Below are 17,850 nucleotides of genomic sequence, written 5' to 3' on the forward strand. Positions count from 1 at the left end.
AAGTAAATGTACTTTGTTACTGTCCATCTCTGTTTATAAGTTATATTTTTGGCAAATGTAAAGGCCCCTTTACACTTAAAGTGTAATGAATAAGCTTCCGGCTTAAGGAAATGTAAATTCACACTGGTAAAATAGAGGGCACAGCTCAAACAAACCTTAGTTGTGATGCCACTGTGGGTTGCAGAAGAATGTCAGCAGCAAAGACATTGGTTAATAAAGTGAGATTAAATAGGCTACATAAAGTTTATTCAACATATTTTAATTATTGCAGGTTTTGCATTAATTATTTGTATTACTATTTGTATTCATTTTTAGGAATACAGAATCTGATTCTGTGCACATGAGATGAGTAAATGCACTTTATTCGTTACTTGTAAAAAGTAATCTGATTATGTAACTAAAATAACTTATGTGTTACTCCTAACACTGTTTATTTAAAAGGTAACACTTACAAATATTTAGACCTAAATTTACTATTTATGTTTTTAAAGTTTAAAACTTCCATCAATTTCTATGAAGCAGTTTTAACATAAACTAATAAACTTAATCTGATGCATATTTACCTGTTTATTTATGCATACCATACATAAATGAAACAAGAAAGAAAAAGATTATTGTTTAGTTTGTTTATGTTAGAACTAAGTAATCCAAATAGATGGAAATTCATGCAATTCAAATAATAGGCTAATTCTTAAATTTAGGCCTAAACATTTTTGGAGTCAACAGGTTTTTACAGTAGAATTCTGTTATAACGACTACGATTATTTACAGTAGCCTATTCAACAGCATTTGCAGTCCAGTTCAAATTCAACCCCAGGAGAGAAAAATTATTGATTTTTTCCCAGAGAATGAGACAACTTACTTAAAAGCACTAATAACAGTTATTCAGTCCACGGGCAGCCTTTGAAGATGAACAGCTCGCTGTATTTAATCTCATGAAATGAAGGGGCGGGCTGTAGTTGCATTTCCTCCTCACATCCTGCGCTGACCCTCCGGCTCCGACTGGACACACGCCTCCGGAGTCCGGAGCAACAAGCCTCGCTGGGGAAAACAACCGCAATCGTTACGGTAAGTTTAAACACGATGTTTTCTTTTTAAGAAATGGAAAGTGACTTTGGTGTTTGTCCCAAACACGGCATAAGAGCAGGAGGTTTTATTGAAAAGAAGAAAAAAAAAGAAGAAGAAAAAAAAAGCGTACATGACACCACGCAGTTTTGATTTGTTTATGTTCATGAGCGCGCAATGCAACTGCGCGATGCGCTTTGCGGAAAGTAGCTTTATGGTCAATGTCCGGGGGAGGAAAGAAAGAGAATCGTCTAGATTGAATCAACACTGTCCTCTTTTTTCGGGACAACCACCATTGCTTTCATTGTATGTGGGGTGTTGAAGGAGGAGCATAATAACGTGAATTTTAATTATTTAAAGGCTCAGAGGAGTAATTTCATGCGGTATTTAGTCACATCTCATCCGTGGCTTTTGAATCGATTGGCATGTCAGTTGTTGGAAAGGAAACCACAACAAACTCCCCTGAACACCGTAAGAAAACCGAGCGAAAGTGAAACGCGGTAGAAATAGAAAGGTTTTCTTGACTTCCTTCACCTTAAATATACCTGAAAAATGTTAGTGTTGAAAAATATTGCCTAACTCTAATATACTTACTCTAATATTTTGTTGTGTTTAATTGGACAATATAGGCAAACGTTAGGCCTAGTTTTTGGTAATTCTGTTTACATTTTTTTTTTTTAAGTAAAACGTATTATTACCACATAAATAACAGTGAATGTCTACATTGTAGACATTCACTCTACATTATATTCAAGAAGACAGCACCCTGCTTGCCGAAACCCCTTCTACAACCAGCCAGAGACCAACAAAACCAAAAATATAAAAAATATCACTTCACAGTTTGCTGCAAAATAATAAAAGGAAATCTCTGCATGAAACATTACTTTTTGATAATATGTTTTATGTTATGTTTTCTCTAATAAATCTTTCAATAATGACACTTTTTAAGTGAAATTGTATGGTTTCATAATGGAGTAATGTATGGAAGAAGACCAGGCTTTCTTCAAATTCTTGAAACACTTCTTTGAATACTTGTAGTAACCCATAACAACACAAAGCCTGCATGTGTCTCAAATCCCAGCCAAAGCCACTGGTCTGTCAACAGAGAGGATAAGAGGATAGTTTGTCTTTATCATGCCTTCACAATGAGGTGAATAATAAATGCAAATGCAATGAATAAAACATTATTTTCTACTATCATAATTCCATTTTAGTGGTATACTTATGTCTGCATTTGGAGTCCTTCAGCATAATAAATAATCTGTATTTACCGCTCAATACAGGTAAATAACCCTTTAAGAAAAAGCACTTTAAGTGATTACTTTACTGACACACAGCGAGGGCTTTCTCCATACATTTACATCACGTGATCAACAAATCAATATATCCCCACAGTCATTCTGAACAACTTATTTATGCCTCTGTATCCAAAAGAAATCGATGGGTCCTACAGTGAAAATCAAGGCAAAAAAGCCCACTATAGCAGGGATTGTTTTATAAACCAAAGTCTGCAGTCAATGTCAGTCACCTTTCCAATCAGGTGCTGCATTCGGTGTCCTCAGGATTTCTAAAACCAGCCGAATGGGTTGGATTGTGTAGTTTTGTTGTGCTTGCCACCATTTCAAACCAAACACCCTCATTTTATCGGCCATACATGGCTGCTGTTTTGACATGCGACGCCTCCACACTGGGCCCTGAGATGGAGCGTGTCGTCTGTCTGTGGCAGAAACCCATGGGCCACAGCTGTTAATTAACATGTCATGGAAAAGAACAGTGTTTGACTGCCGTCTTTCCAAAAGCCTGTTTACGCTCCTTCCCACCTCCTCCTCTTTGTCCTTTTGACAAAGTGAACATCCACCACTTCATGAGAATTCATTCTGTGTTCCATTTCTTTTCTTCTCTCTTCTCTCCAACAGAAAAGATGGGCAGCATGTATAAGGATGAGCAGGACGATTGGGTCACAGTGTGTCTCAAATACCTCCTCTTTGTTTTCAACTTCCTGTTCTGGGTGAGTCTGAGATCCGCTTTGGTATTTAAACCCCTTTGGATGACTATGCAACATGTAAAATGTGCTGTGTTTAACATGAAACATCAACATGAAATCAAAAAGTACTTTCTCAATACACATTTCTGGTCTTATCATGAATAATGCATGTTGTTCTGAGGGAAAAAAAGTTCAAGCTGTTGTTTCAACTTTGTCATGCATTAAACAGTGGTGTTAGGAGAATGTTTCCAGATTCTGTTTTAGGCAGCATTCTTATTAAATATCAGATGTGACGAGAGACGAATAACAAGGCGATGGAAGTGTGTACGTGAATGAAAAAGTGCAGGGAAGATGATTTCATAATAACTTAAATCTGAGTTTTGTCCCATCATCCCTTCTCTCGTTCTCTTCCCCCTCTTATTTCCTCTTCCCAGCCACCTGTGCCTGAGCTCAACAAGTACAGCGCCCTCTAGGGTTGAATTTGTTTCTTTAAAACATGAGTAAATCTGAATGGAGAAAAATAAACCTGTCTGAAAAAAGCATCCCTACGTAAAAAGTATTCTTTCATTGAATTGATCATAGGTACTTCTCTGCATTAATAGATAGGTTTTCATAAATCCTGGACGAGAAGAGAAGTTCAGGAAATGAGTCAGAAACCACACCTTCAACTAGAATGGACAATGCACTGTGCATTTATTCACTTTTTTTCATTATATCACTTTTTGTGCTCCATGGGAAAAAAGAGTCACGTGGGTTTGAAACGACATGGTTGAGTAAGTAATGACTCATTTACTATTACTTTAAAGCATAACCTCTGTAATATATTCAGCATATACTCCTATATAGTATGCAAGTGATTCTTTCAATGCAGAACTTTTGTAAAGACACAGTTTCTCTCTCAAACACAAAGTCCTCACTGTGTGTGGTATGCAAGCAGCTCAGGGGGCGTGAAAGACAATGGGAGTCTAAAACATCTGTTGTTTGAGTTTGGCACTGGAGAATCTCAAAGAAAGAGCTGGGAGTGTTGAAGGGAAGAGCCTTGTTGGAATTCCTTCTGCTTCCGACTTGGATCAATCTGAAAAAGCGGATAGTGTGGATTAGTTTGTATGTGGATAGATTAATGGAGTGTTTACTTTGCACAGCACCACACAGATGGATAATTAACCTGTGCTGAAATCTCAGGGTAAATGAATGATTACTTGAGTTGGTTAAATAATGACAAGCCTGTCAAACAACATGAAATAGTTGTTTATTAATTGAAACAGGAGTTTCAGCTTGATATCTATAATTAACTCCATTATTTTCTCACTCCAGCTACTATGACACCATTGTTTGTCCTCAGCCATCTGTCTAATCCTAGAGTTTTCATAATTGTTTGTCTTTAATTTGAAGACTTGAAAATGTTTTTGCTGTCATTATTGCTTATCCAAGGGATCACATCATATTTTTTATGTAATTTCCCCCCTCAGTTCCACTTTCCACATTGTTAAAAAACAGTCAAAAAGTTTATTACAAATATTTTAAAAGCCTAATTTTGTTTTGAAGGTCTCTTACAAGAGGTTTACATGCATCCAAGGTTCAAAAACACATTCGTTCTCTCTCAATCCTGGTTTCCGAGAGCCCACTCTGCTCTGATTGGTCAGATGGCCCAGTCTTTTGTGATTGGCCAACCACTTACAGCGTGTGTAGGATACCAAACGGCCATTAGGCCTACCCAGAGCCATAGAGAGAGAGAGTTGCGACACTCCCATAGACCTCCGTTGTAAATAATGGCGGCGCTTTTAACCGCCTACTTCCGGGATATGAAGATCGGAATAGTTCCAAACACTGTCATTTGGGCGTTGGACACCATTCACTTACATTGCTGCGCGTCGAGTTGTTCCAGAGTTAAGTTGCCGAAATATCGACCTCTTTTGAATTGTCAACTGTCTATATTGTATCAGAGGCCCTTTGCGATGCTTATACTGGTCTTCATTTGTACATGCACAGCGTAATTATTTATATTTTATGTTGGTTGTTTCAACCAATTTTCAAGCACTGCCTGCTAGCTAACGTTAGTTAGCTAGCGCGACTTCGTCAGCTAAGAGTTCGGTAATGAATCGCTACCACCTTTATAGCAACTTTTATTTAATTTAATTTTTTGGGATATACTAACTTTTCATTATGTTATTATTGTCTTGAGTGAAGCGGCTTGTGAGAACAATGCTGGACCTTTAGGATTGTTATGGCCATCACCAGTCCTGTCTGTTTCATGGATCACCTGCCCCTGGTTTTTGTTTTTCTTGTTCACACACACAAGCACACATTTTTGTTGTCTGTCATTGTTTAATAAAAAAATATTTTATTTGAAAACCTTCATTTGTATCAGCCATGCTTAAATTCGTTTTTAATCTGTTATAGTTTTGATAATGTGTATGGCCTTAATCTTAAAATAATATTCTTAGTCTTAACATGATCATGTTTCACGTTGTGGTCCTGGGGGTGGCCACTTTCATCAGAAGAAGTGAGCTAGCTTCTAAGCGAATTCTGAACGGACCGCCACGGCAGACCTCTTTGCGTGATCACGAAGGTAGGCTAATGGCTGAATCAAAATTTATAAGCAAAATCACGGGAATCAATAGCCTAATACAGCCCAGTTGTGCTAAAATAAATATCATGAGACGTCCATAATCAGATGAATGATATGGAAAAGTTAAGTTAGAGCCGCTAAAGCCAGTGCTACTGAAGCTTTTCCCTCCAAAAAAATAGCTTAAAAATTATCTCCAAATGCAAAACTGACATTAACAAAATGCAATAATGCAATAACAGCTGAAAAAGTACTTGGGTGTGTGTTTTATTTTATATTTACCGTTCAGTAATGCAATCGCTGCTGTCTGTCCCATAGAAGAACATGACAGCCAGCGTACGTTTTGGAACTATTGGGGCTTACATGAACCACGTGACAGCCATAGCGGCGACATCAAAGAGTGTCGCAACTCTATGGGCCTACCATATCTGAATTTCAGCTGAGAGGCTTCATCAGTGTATATACATTGATACAAATAGTAACAATGGCTTGGTTTTACTGTATAAATTCGAGTCAGAGTCGTCATTCCTTTGGAAGTGAAAGCAAAGTGGATTTGCTTTCGCACACCTTAAGTTCTTCAGGGAGCTTTGCTTAAAATGCCATTCAGAATGTACTATAACCTTAATAAATTAGTTCAAAATAATAATTAAAGTCGCAGTTAATGACCCCAGAATCTCAGGACTTCTTGTGTCCCAGGTGTTGTTTGTCGGCAACCAATGAAGACCATAGGCTGGCATTATGCAAATCTGTTACAAACCTACGTAGGTATTTGCAGAAAGTAAGATTACAATTCAGAATTGGTTCTTTCTTTTGGGAGACAATAACTCCATTTATCGTGAACTTTGAAACTTTCCAGACCTTTTAGATTCACAAACATTATAGAGGCACTTTACATTTAATTTAATAAAAATGAAAAGGTATATACATTAATGTTTGAGTTCTAAAAGGTTGATTTCATTTTATTGTCCCCTTTGAACATAGTGTATTAGCAGGATCACTATGATATCCCGTGATGTGTTATTCTTTCTTTCAGATGGGCGGCGGGGTGGTGATGGGTGTTGGGATCTGGACGCTGGTGGATAAAGGAGAGTACCTGAGCCTGCTGGCCTCCAGCACATTCGCCGTGTCCGCCTACATCCTGATCCTGGCCGGGGGGCTGGTGATGGTCACCGGGTTCTTGGGTTGCTGTGCCGTCATACGTGAGCAGAGGAGCTGTCTGTCCACGGTGAGAAGAAGAAATGAATGTGAAAGACCACACTGAGAGGTCGTAATTTTCCCAGTTGCGCCAATGTATCCATTGTGCTTCACTCATTAGATGTAATTGCTTTAGATCCCAGTCTTTTTTTGGCCCACTCAGTTATTGTTGCCTGTAAGTTGAAGTGGGCGGCACCAAGTGTCCACAGACAAAGTAGAACTGGCTCCATGGCAGCCGTGACTAATGAGCTGACAGGCATGTGCTTTCTCGCCATTTTTTTAAAAAGATAGTACCTTGTGTTTGTTCGAGGGAGTGAAAGAGACAAGCAAGGTTGTGACTGCCACTGCAGCAGTGCTATTTATAGCCCGCTCTCGCTTCGACGTATGAATCTACGGAGGAGCGCTAACCTCAGTAGGAATTAGTAATGAGGATACTGCCTTTCTGGTCTGATCTGAATGCATTACATTTTGTGAAAAAACAAAAACAAAACATATATGCATAAATGTCAACATGCTACAGCTGGCGTAAGGTTACCAGCTGTTCATTTGTTTGAATAACCTTGAATAGGTTCATTTCATTTGCTTCAGTGCTCGTGTTGGTGTTTATATAAATTACATTGGACCTCCTGTCCTTTCTTTCGACCTCTAGAAGAGAAGTGCTGCGTGGATGTGTATATACAGTATGTGAGTTTATTCATCTCTCACACACGTCCACCTTGACAGGCAATTTGTCAATTAGTCTGTGGTTCGGTCTACAGAGTCCTCTGCGCATAATTTGATGTGAACATTTCTGTTCTTTCTTTGCTTACATTTAACTCTGCTGATTAGTTATGGAAACTAAAGTTGGACAGACTGTTCAGTTCAACTTCAGTACTCATCTGGCAATTATAATAGAAATCAGTGTATGCACAATGGCTTGGTGAGTATGAGTTATGTATAATCTTGAAAACATTGTTCTGTTTGTTGGTCGGTTTGTTTTTAATTATGCCACGAAAAAGATTTCACTGAAAACATGTTTTGTGACAGATTTGGGGTTGTTATCACCCACTCGCTCTCCCCCCCACTGTAAACTGTGACAGCTTCTTCGGTTTAGTCATTTATTTTATTTTCCTCTGTCTTTTATTTTCGTTTGTCAGGCAGACGTCTCCACCTCTGCCAGCTCTAAAAAAGACATTTCTGAAAAAACAATTTTATTTACTTTATCCTCATGACAGTCCAAATATTATTATATTTTGAAGCATTTTGAGTGTTGATGTGCTGTTTCTTTTAGAGAAGCCGTTTAAACTGAAATAAGACAAAGGCAAATGAAGATTTTCTGAACCAAACATCTGTAGTTTCTGTAAGTTTGTTGCTTCGAGGTGATATTGTAGCATTTAGTTAAAACAAATTTAAGCTGGCTTACATTCATTTATTTGAAAATCTCTTGCATCATTTTGTTTTGATGCTATTATGCTTTTTTGTTAAGTATGTAATTCATTTAATTTGTTTTTACATTTTTACAGTTCATTTTTCTATGAATTAATATGTTTTTTAGTTGTGGAACCACAAACGTCCCCTTGACATTCATGGCTTTCTGAAATAATGAGAAAAATAGGAATTATGATATTTTATATGTGCTTCCCATGGATTATTATGACATCAGCATGTATAGTATATCTAGAGCGGCAATGACTGGACTTCCTGTTTTCTGATAAAGATCATTTTGTTTGCATTAATTGTATTTGTATTGCTCACTGGTTCCTGTCTTCTTACAGTACTTCTCCTGTCTGCTTCTGATCTTCATCATTGAGCTGGTGGCTGGTGTTCTGGCTTATGTTTATTACCAGGCGGTGAGTGGAATTTTAGTCAGTATTGCTATGAAACAAAGCTCTAAAGAACTAACTCCCAATTGCTTTTATGATGGATCTAGTTGTTGGGCTGTACCCGACTGGCACAGATGAGACATTTGAGTGATGACACTGCCTTCTGCTCACTCTCTGTTTATTTTTGTTTATTTCTCTCCATTTGTCCTCTTCTCTCTGTCTCTCACAGCTGAGTGAAGAGCTGAAGCAGCACTTGAGCAAGACGATGACAGAGAACTATGCCCAACCTGGAAAAGAGAGCATCACTCAGTCTGTGGACAGACTACAGCAAGATGTGAGAAACTCCAAATCACAGCCTTTTATTTGGTTAGAATAGAGACTAAAGACAAGAGTATGTGGCTTGGGCAAATTAATGTTTTATTGTATTAAATCTTTGTGAGATGGTAACAGAATGTGAATGATCCTAATCAGTCCTAGAAGTAGAAAATTCAGTGCCGGTAGCTTTTTTATTTTTTTATTTTAAGTATTTAATATTATTTTGCTTTTATTTAATATTTTTTTATTTTGTTTTAATTTCATATTTTTTATTTTGTTTTAATTTAATGTTTATTTTTTTTATTTAACATTCTTTATTTTGTTTTAATTTCATATTTAAATTTCATGTAAAAACAATAATATGAATATTTTTATTTTGTTTTTATTTAATATTATTTTATTATAAATTTTTTTCTTTAATTTTTTCTATTACATTTATTTTTTGTATTTTATGTTATGTATGTTATAACATACATACAATTAAAGAATTAAACGTATGTAAATTTAATGTTTATTTAATTTTTTGTTAAAAATAAAACAAAGTTAATATTGTTTTAAATTGTATTATATTCCTTTTTTTTTTTTTTTTTTTTACTGAATGAGCTACACAATATACTGTCCCTAAACGTCATGTAAACTCACTACTATGTACAAAATATTGCAGAAATACATTAAATACTGGACCACTTTGTGCACTGATCCTAATTGTAAAATAATCATAACTCCCTCACCTTCACCTTGCAGTTCAAGTGCTGCGGGAGCAACAACTCTTTTGATTGGATGCACAGCGCATACATCATCACGTCTCCGGAGACGGAGAAAAGGTTGGTCCCTGACAGCTGCTGTAAGACCATCACGCCTCAGTGTGGAAAGAGAGACCACCCCTCCAACATCTACAAGGTGGAGGTGGGTCTGACACTGTTAACATCAAATCATCCTCCACATAACATTTATTCAACATGATCATACTTGTGTATTCGTCTGTACTTAATTTCCTTTACAAAACACAGAACTCTATTAATGTTCTGTTGTGGTATTGAGGTTTGAGGCAAACCTGCCACATGCTTAGATGCTTCCTCATTGTCTGTGGGAACTACAATGCCCCTTTGAAACATATCATCACACCCCTTGGGAGTAATTTAGACTATGAAAGCACAGCTGTGAGCGAGACAGGTGCGACTGGTAACATATACGAGCTTGTGAAGTGTGAGGTAATACTACAGTGAACTGCTGCCAAGCTCTCTGCATGTGTTCTTTGGGAACAGACCTCCGGTGTGATACATAATACATTACAACATTGGTTTTACAGGCCTATTGAGAGCCATTCGTTTTATTCTATATGCGATATGTCGTGGCAGTATTCACAATAATGTCTTGTAAATCACACAATTAACAATATCTCCCTATCACCCATACATCTGTAAGTCTTTATCAGTCTGCAAAATAAATCGATTTACAAATCCACATATGCATGTTGACACTGAAAAGACAAGCACATGATATGTACATTTATGAACTGAAGTAGTTTATAATGCTGTGGTCTCTCACAGGGCGGCTGTATCACGAAACTGGAGCAGTTCCTGGCGGATCACTTGCTCATCATTGGAGCTGTGGGGATAGGCGTGGCCTGTCTACAGGTAAGCCCCTCCCACTCCCTCAGGTGGGGTGCGCAATTAAAGGGATAGTTCACACAAAAAGTCAAATTCAACTTACCATCATATATATATATATATATATATATATATATATATATATATATATATATATATATATATATATATATATATATATATGTATGTATGTGTGTGTGTGTGGGGGTGTGCCTGTAATAACATTCAAAAGTGTGTGGTATGGTTTTTAATGTTTTTAATGAAGTCTCTTAAGCTAACCAAGGCTGTATTTATTTGATCAAAAATACAGTGCAAACAGTAATATTGTGAAATATTATAATTTCCTGAGATGACATACAGTAGCTAAATTGTCAGCAGCCATTACTCCAGTCTTCAGTGTCATTCTAATCTTCCCAATAGGTTGATTTGGGGCTCAAGAAACATTTCTTATTATTATCAAATATTTTTGTGGAAATCGTGATTTATTTATTTTTTGACACCGTTAATTTTTTGATGAATAGAAAGTTCAAAAGAGCAGTATTTATTTGATATAGAAATCTTTTGTTAATATTCTAAATGTTTCTTTTGATCTTACATATAAAAAGTAATTTCTTTCTTTCAAAAAAAAGATGAGAATTTACTGACCACAAATCTTTGACCACAAAACATTTAGAACTTGCATACTTTACAGTGATGTTTATGTCCAATTAATGTGAAGCATAACCTCAGAGAAACAGTAGGAACAATGGATCATTGAGGTCTTCTGATGTGGTTCAATAACATGAAAGCCTTCACTAAAATAGCTGATGCACTGACCAGAGGGCAATCGTTTAATGGACTCTGCTTTTGCCCTCGACCGGTAATGTGCACGGTAGTAACACGGAGCACTGCCCGCTGGGTAAAAATAGGTGGAGACCGCATGCAGGCTTGAGAAAATGAAAGAAAGAGAGATAAGAGCTCTCAGCTTTAAGAGCAGATCTCTGCATTCACTGCAGGGGTGCAGAGGGCCATTGATCTGTTTCCTTTGAATAAACTCTGTATATAAACACCACTGAAATGTGACTCCAGCTAAGACCTCATATTGATTCTCGGAGCTGGGAGTGATGTATATATAATGACCATAGATTATGTTTTTAAGAAGTTTATCCCTCTCTCTATCTTTTTAGTGGGTAGTATATGGCTTAAATGTTTTTTATATATGTACACGAATCTAAATGTTTGCTGTCAGATATGTATTGATCTGAAATTCAACAATCGGCATAATATGTGTTAAAGTTCCCTAACCAGATGTGATAACATCAGTGATAAAATCAATGTATTTCATCTAATATCATTAAGTTTTGGTTCTAACAAGCCGTTAGAACACTGTGTTCTTCTAAAAGGCTATTCGTGTGCATTGTGTACTATGCGTAGTGTATGGGATGTAGTGAATAGGATGCAGTCTGTACTGTGTATCGCATACTACGTAGTATACTGGATGTTAGTCTCACTTATTAAGTCAAAATTTTTTATAAATTCCCTAATTTTAAGTGGATGCCTAAAACTGTAACCGTATGGACTTCATTATGAGCAGCGTTTTCAGCATCAAGGTCTCAGCTGCTGGTCATGTGATCATTTCATCCAATAAATGTGAAGCTCTGGAGTGATTAGGGGACTAAAAATAAGGTAATGTAATGATTTTACTGCAAAAAGCCTCAAAGTGGCTTGAAGCAGCTCTATATAGGGAGCGCTAATTAAATTGATCCTCTTCAATGATCATTCATTATTACTGTCGTTATGGCAGTAAACAGTGCTGCTCCGCAGGGGTCTGGAGCATTAGAGTTCACTTTCATAACATAAAAAATTGTTTGTGTTGAAGAAATACTTTAAAGCTGTTGCTAGCCAAGCTACAAGCTATCATTTGTAATGCTATATAGTAGTAAACTAGTCAAGCTGCTAACAGAAGTTACTAACAAGCAAAATGCACTGAAATCAAGGGGTCTTATCTTATAAATCAATATCTATCAATGTATAACTATGAGATGATACTATTTATATCAAGTATTTATTTAATATAAAATCATCTTATTTAGAGTGAAAGCCTTTAATTGAGCTTAATTTTGCAACCAATAAAACACATTGAATTATGTCACTGAGTTTAAAAAAAAATTAACAAAGCAGCATTTAACTTATTATTTGACTTAAGAAAAGAACATGCCAGGGTTAAAAAGAATCAGTGCATTGTTTCATCTGAAGCGAACACTGTATTTCAGGGATTTGTAATGTTTGTCTTAAATTACAGCGTGTGTCTCTGTTTTGTCTTGGTTTTGTTTGTCTTTCTCTCTGTTTCTTTCTTTTTGTCTCTATTTATCTGTGTGTGTGTGTGTGTGTGTGTGTGTGTGTGTGTGTGTGTGTGTGTGTGTGTGTGTGTGTGTGTGTGTGTGTGTGTGTGTGTGTGTGTGTGTGTGTGTGTGTGTGTGTGTGTGTGTGTGTGTGTGTGTGTGTGTGTGTGTGTGTGTGTGTGTGTGTGTGTGTTTGTGTGTCCTGTAGTTAATAGGAGCAGTGCTGACTGCCTGCTTTATATATCTGCTTTATAAAGAAGAGGAAGAGGACTTTTCTGACGTTTGATTGGCTAGTGCCAGTATTTGACTCCTGAACCGCTATGCGATGAGAAGGTCGGCTGTTTGAGTTTATGCTGTGTGTGTGTGTTCATGTCGATGTGCCTTGTTCCTGTCACCTCATGTCCACCTCATGCTTTTTGTATGACTTATGTGTATGTGTTTGGCATGACACCAGCACTCTTAAACCACACATGCTGAATGCTGCATGGCAAAAAGGAGCAAAACTAATGGCACTGAATAACATTTTATGTTAATCATTTGTATTTTGAGTTTTTTTTTTTTAAGACATTCAGTTACAAATGCGTTTTTGTGAATCAGCAACTTTCACCTTGGACTGTGCAGACCTGATATAACCTTCTACCTGAAACCTGCTGTGAGACTCCCAGTGTGTCCGATCTATTTCAGACTTTTCTCTTCCTGTCTATTGTATCCCTCCCCGCGGACACAGACTTTTGGAAAGGAGAAGTTTCAAAGGTGTCAACATATCTGCTCAGAAAAAGAGACTGTTTTTCCCTTGGTTTTTTTGTATAGTTCTGCTGATTGCATAGAAGTCTCATCTCACAGTTTGTTGTCTGTCGTGCCTTTCTCCGGTGCAGTTAATCCCACTTTTCATCCGGCTTTATTTTCCCCTAGAGTAGCATTAGAAGTGCTGGCAGAGAGCAGTAATACTGCTTCTCACTCAGTGCTTTATCACATGGAGGAGAGATGCATGAAAGACCAAACTTGTTAAAGCTGAAAATGAAAAATGGACACAAAGGAAGGTATTTTGTAGATTTTCTAAGCTGCTCTCTTCCACACATTAATGCTGTTAAGAGCCAAAAAAAGAGGCATAAAAGCACCATAAAATAGTCTATACATTTTGTTCACTATATTCTACATTTGCTAATGTTATACGACAGCATTTGCTTAAAGATTTTAAAGACATGTTTACACTACTGTTCAAAAGTTTGGGGCCAGATTTATGAAACATATTTAAATTTTTATTCAGCAAGGATGCTTAAATTGATCAAAAGTGACAGTAAAGTCATTTACAACATTATAAAAGATTTATAATTCAAATAAATGCTGTTCCTAAAAACTTTTAAACCAAGTCAGCATATTATAATGATTTCTGAAGGATCATGGGACTCTGAAGACTGGAGTAATGATGCTGAAAATTCAGCTTTTTCATTACAAGAATAAATTACAAATTAAAATATATTAAAATAGAAAACAGATATTTTTAATTGTAATAATATTACCTTTTTTACTGTATTTTTGACCAAATTAATGCAGCCTTGGTGAGCATAAAAAAAATAAAAATAAAAACTTTTGAACACTAGTCATTATTTGCTGAAAATGTCTCTTTTGTTGTATTTTTAACATTTATTGTGCATATTTGCATTATAAAACATTAAATTTTGACCCCGTTGACATCAAACATCATTGGTTCTTTCGTCAATGATTACATTTTTTTTAATTGACCCCAAGCACAAATAAAAGTCCCTATTAGTTTTGAATTAAAAAGAGCAGCTTTGACATTCTGTGAAATATCTTCAAAAGACTCTTAAATTTGTATATGGGTTTAGGATTAGGTTAAGTAAATTACATGATTTTTAAGCGATTGTACGTTAGTATTTTGTAGGGTTTAAATAGAAGAGTTGAAAACTGATATTACTAAATCTTAACTTTGGTATATTTGAGTCATTTTTGGTTATAAACGAACATATAAATGTACCCCATTATTAGTCCATAAACTACCACACATTGACACCAACATTACAGTTCCCAGAGGTTGATTTAAAACCTCAAAAAACACTCATAAACCAGACTCCGAGATCCTTGCTTGCATGTGCCATGAATGTTCATTTACCCTACAATTAACGCCACATTAACCAATTTAAAGTTTATGGTTTTTCCTATAAAAGTAGAACATTATTAAGAGAAGGAAATACTTGAGTTGAGCTGCACTTCCAGCTCTGGTTTATTTCTGTGTTTGTGGGTAGGATGAGGCTCCATCATTTTTGTAGAAATAATCGCCCACCACAAGCCCTCCCAGGACCTGGCTTCCGACGTGTCTTCGGATTTGCTTTTTCCATAGAGATAGAAAAAGAAAAAAAAAGCCTGGCTAGATGTTGAAACGCTATATATTTTTAGATTATGTTTTGTAACTTGCAGACTGAGTTTATAGAATCGCCGCCTTATATTTTTATCTCCTAAAGATGTTGTTTTTCCCGGGATTACAACAGCTAGAAGAGCAAACTTTACAACAAGGAATGCGCAGTCTCCCAGAACTCACCTGTGTGAATCTCAAATGTGAATATGAATGTGGATGCTCTCTTCAATATGAGAGTTACCACTGTTCTGATTCTGCCTACACAGCCTCCGTACAAACACGTGCTCATACACACACTCCCACACATGCTAATTGACCCAATTACAACAACACTGCTAACGGCTGCCGTACACCTCGGTTTCCATAGTAACTGTACACCTCTTTCCTCTTCCTTCAAGCCTTTTATAAAGAGAGTTTCAACAATTGCCACAAGGCCACATCGGACCATATCTGTGCATGAATCACCTGAAAAAAGAAATACTGAACATCTATTATTGTTGGGGCTCTTTTTATGAAATGTACTGCTGCTTGATGCCTGCCAGTATCTCATTCTGTTCCAATTATTTTGAGAATTTGACCAGACAGATGTCCACCAGGGACATCTTAACTAGGACCAAACTTCATCATTTTAATGTTTCTTTGATCACATATTTATGTCTGTGTGTGTTTCAGATATGTGGAATGGTGTTCACCTGTTGCCTGCACAGGCGAATTAAACTGGACCCGTATTGATGCTTGGAAACGTATATATGCCTTTCCTGACGCTCCAACACACACATACACGGCCTTACTACTGTGCCCATTTAAAACTGCATGACCAAATGCATTCACATCAACGTGAGGGCTTTATTACCTTTCATTTGCCACATTGTTGTTGCCTCCTTATGATCCTAACAGTTTTAAAAGATTGCACTGTGGTCATTTAGATGTCAAGGAGGCAGTTAGAAATTACATTTATTTTTCACTTTAATAAATTATAATATCATATATCAAAATATTTTTTTATGAACTACATATTTGTTTTGATTTGCTCATATTAAATGTGTGTAATGTGCTGCTAGAACTCCAACAGGTGTGGGAACCTGGTTATGGGCACAAAAATACACTGGACCAACATCAAAAATGGGATGAAGAACATTTATTATTATATTTTCCTAAAAAATATATGTAGCTTGTGGATAGAGCACTATTTAGCAAGTTTCAGGTAGTGTTGGTATTCATATTCTGGGGGAAAAAAATGGTGTCATGTCATAAAACAGAGCGGAAAGCATGTCTGTAGGCTTTATATCATGTTTATATCATGCCAAACGGGAAGCAAGTGTCTTATTTTAAATCTGTGGATCTGTTCATTAGTTGTTCCTGAATTGTATATCAGTTTGCAAATACTAAACCATTTAATGCAAATCCTGCCAATTGTTTTACACTTCATGTTAGATAGGCTATCAGTTAAGGAGCTTTTTGAACCTTAATGATATCCCTTGGCTGAAGATTATGCCTACTGGATTTTACTTTCACTGAATTGATGAACTCCCAGAATGAGCTCTATTCCATTGCAATACAAATCACAGCTGCAAATTCTTAATGTAGTTGCCACAGCAACGTCGGCCTTTTCGAATTTCAATGTCATTTGGGGAAAAAATGGTTTGGAAAAAGAAAAAGATTTAATGTAACATTCTTGTTTTCTGTTGTACTGATTACCATATGTAATCAAATTGCGTTATGTTAATGACAGATTATGCATATTTTAAAATGTTGGTAAAAACATTGTGCAAATTAGCCATCTCTCATCAGAGCTGCAAGAAAGTCTGTAGACTGTGATTTAAAATATGCATTTAACCATCCCATTAGTTGAGGTAATATATTTAATAATCATAATGTTACATCACCATTTGCTTTGATAACAGTGGGTTCACTTCATAAATTCTTTGCCTTAAGACTATTGCATCCTTTTGTGGGCAGTAGAGCTTTATCTGAAACAGCTGTATGTTTACTGAATGTTTTTTTTTAAATGTACTTCTAATAAACGTATTTTGTTGACATATTCTTATTGACTGCTTGTACTGACACACTTTAGCCAGTAGATGGAGACAAACACAAGTGGATAACCTTTCTTCAAGGACAAGAACTCGACTTCAACTTTAAATTGAAAATCCACCCTGTTCTCATGTGCTTTTCTATTAGCAAAGACCCATTGACATGCAGCCACTCATATCCGGATAGTAACTTTAATATCCGGATAATATCCAGATCCAGATTGTCCTTACATTTGACCACATATATTTGTCTCTGTTTTCTGTCAGATAAAAATCTGATCTGTAATGCTTTTCCCTTGTTGCAAACAAATCTAAGGAAGCTAATTTCCTGGTGCCTTTTTGTGATGTTGCCACAGAATGTCCTTGTTAAATGGAGTTGCGTGCATTAAAGCAAGACTTTGAGTTATTGGTGCTGTCTTGTTTTTTTCTGCCTATTTAAGAGGTTTAATCTTGTGTTGGCATTGCAGCCGCACGCATTTTTAACTGTTCTGTCATCCATTATGAGTAAGTTACTGACAAATTCAGTTAGGGTGGAGTAATGATGACTTATAGCCTACTACTTGAATAAACAGATGTTTTCAGCTCA

The 17,850-nt window shown here is 36.4% G+C and overlaps 1 protein-coding gene across 3 annotated transcripts; it reads left to right on the plus strand.

Annotated features, from left to right (window-relative positions):
- The first annotated feature begins 947 nt into the window (after positions 1-947).
- tspan11 (tetraspanin 11) lies at positions 948-17,268 on the plus strand. 3 transcript variants are annotated; one of them, XM_082166602.1, is made up of 9 exons: positions 1,001-1,068; positions 2,982-3,073; positions 6,649-6,840; positions 8,564-8,638; positions 8,841-8,945; positions 9,671-9,832; positions 10,477-10,563; positions 13,066-13,190; positions 15,904-17,268. In XM_082166602.1, exons 2-8 carry the CDS (start codon positions 2,987-2,989, stop codon positions 13,141-13,143), a joined length of 786 nt encoding a protein of 261 aa, XP_082022728.1. In that variant the 5' UTR covers positions 1,001-1,068; positions 2,982-2,986; the 3' UTR covers positions 13,144-13,190; positions 15,904-17,268. The 3 variants fall into 3 exon arrangements, with proteins under 3 accessions (XP_082022726.1, XP_082022728.1, XP_082022727.1); XM_082166601.1 differs by having other exon boundaries at positions 1,007-1,072; XM_082166600.1 differs by lacking the exon at positions 13,066-13,190 and having other exon boundaries at positions 948-1,072.
- Positions 17,269-17,850: the final 582 nt, after the last annotated feature.

The sequence above is a fragment of the Leuciscus leuciscus genome, assembly GCF_965113295.1.
Source record: "Leuciscus leuciscus genome assembly, chromosome: 4".
Taxonomy (NCBI): Eukaryota; Metazoa; Chordata; class Actinopteri; order Cypriniformes; family Leuciscidae; genus Leuciscus; species Leuciscus leuciscus.

What these genes read in the sequence shown, in the direction of transcription:
- tspan11 (XM_082166602.1), top strand. Translation starts at nt 2,987, where the DNA reads ATGGGCAGCATGTATAAGGATGAGCAGGACGATTGGGTCACAGTGTGT. An exon ending in TTTTCAACTTCCTGTTCTGG is followed by an intron (nt 3,074 to 6,648) that starts GTGAGTCTGAGA and finishes TCTTTCTTTCAG; the next exon opens with ATGGGCGGCGGGGTGGTGAT. An exon ending in CTTATGTTTATTACCAGGCG is followed by an intron (nt 8,639 to 8,840) that starts GTGAGTGGAATT and finishes TGTCTCTCACAG; the next exon opens with CTGAGTGAAGAGCTGAAGCA.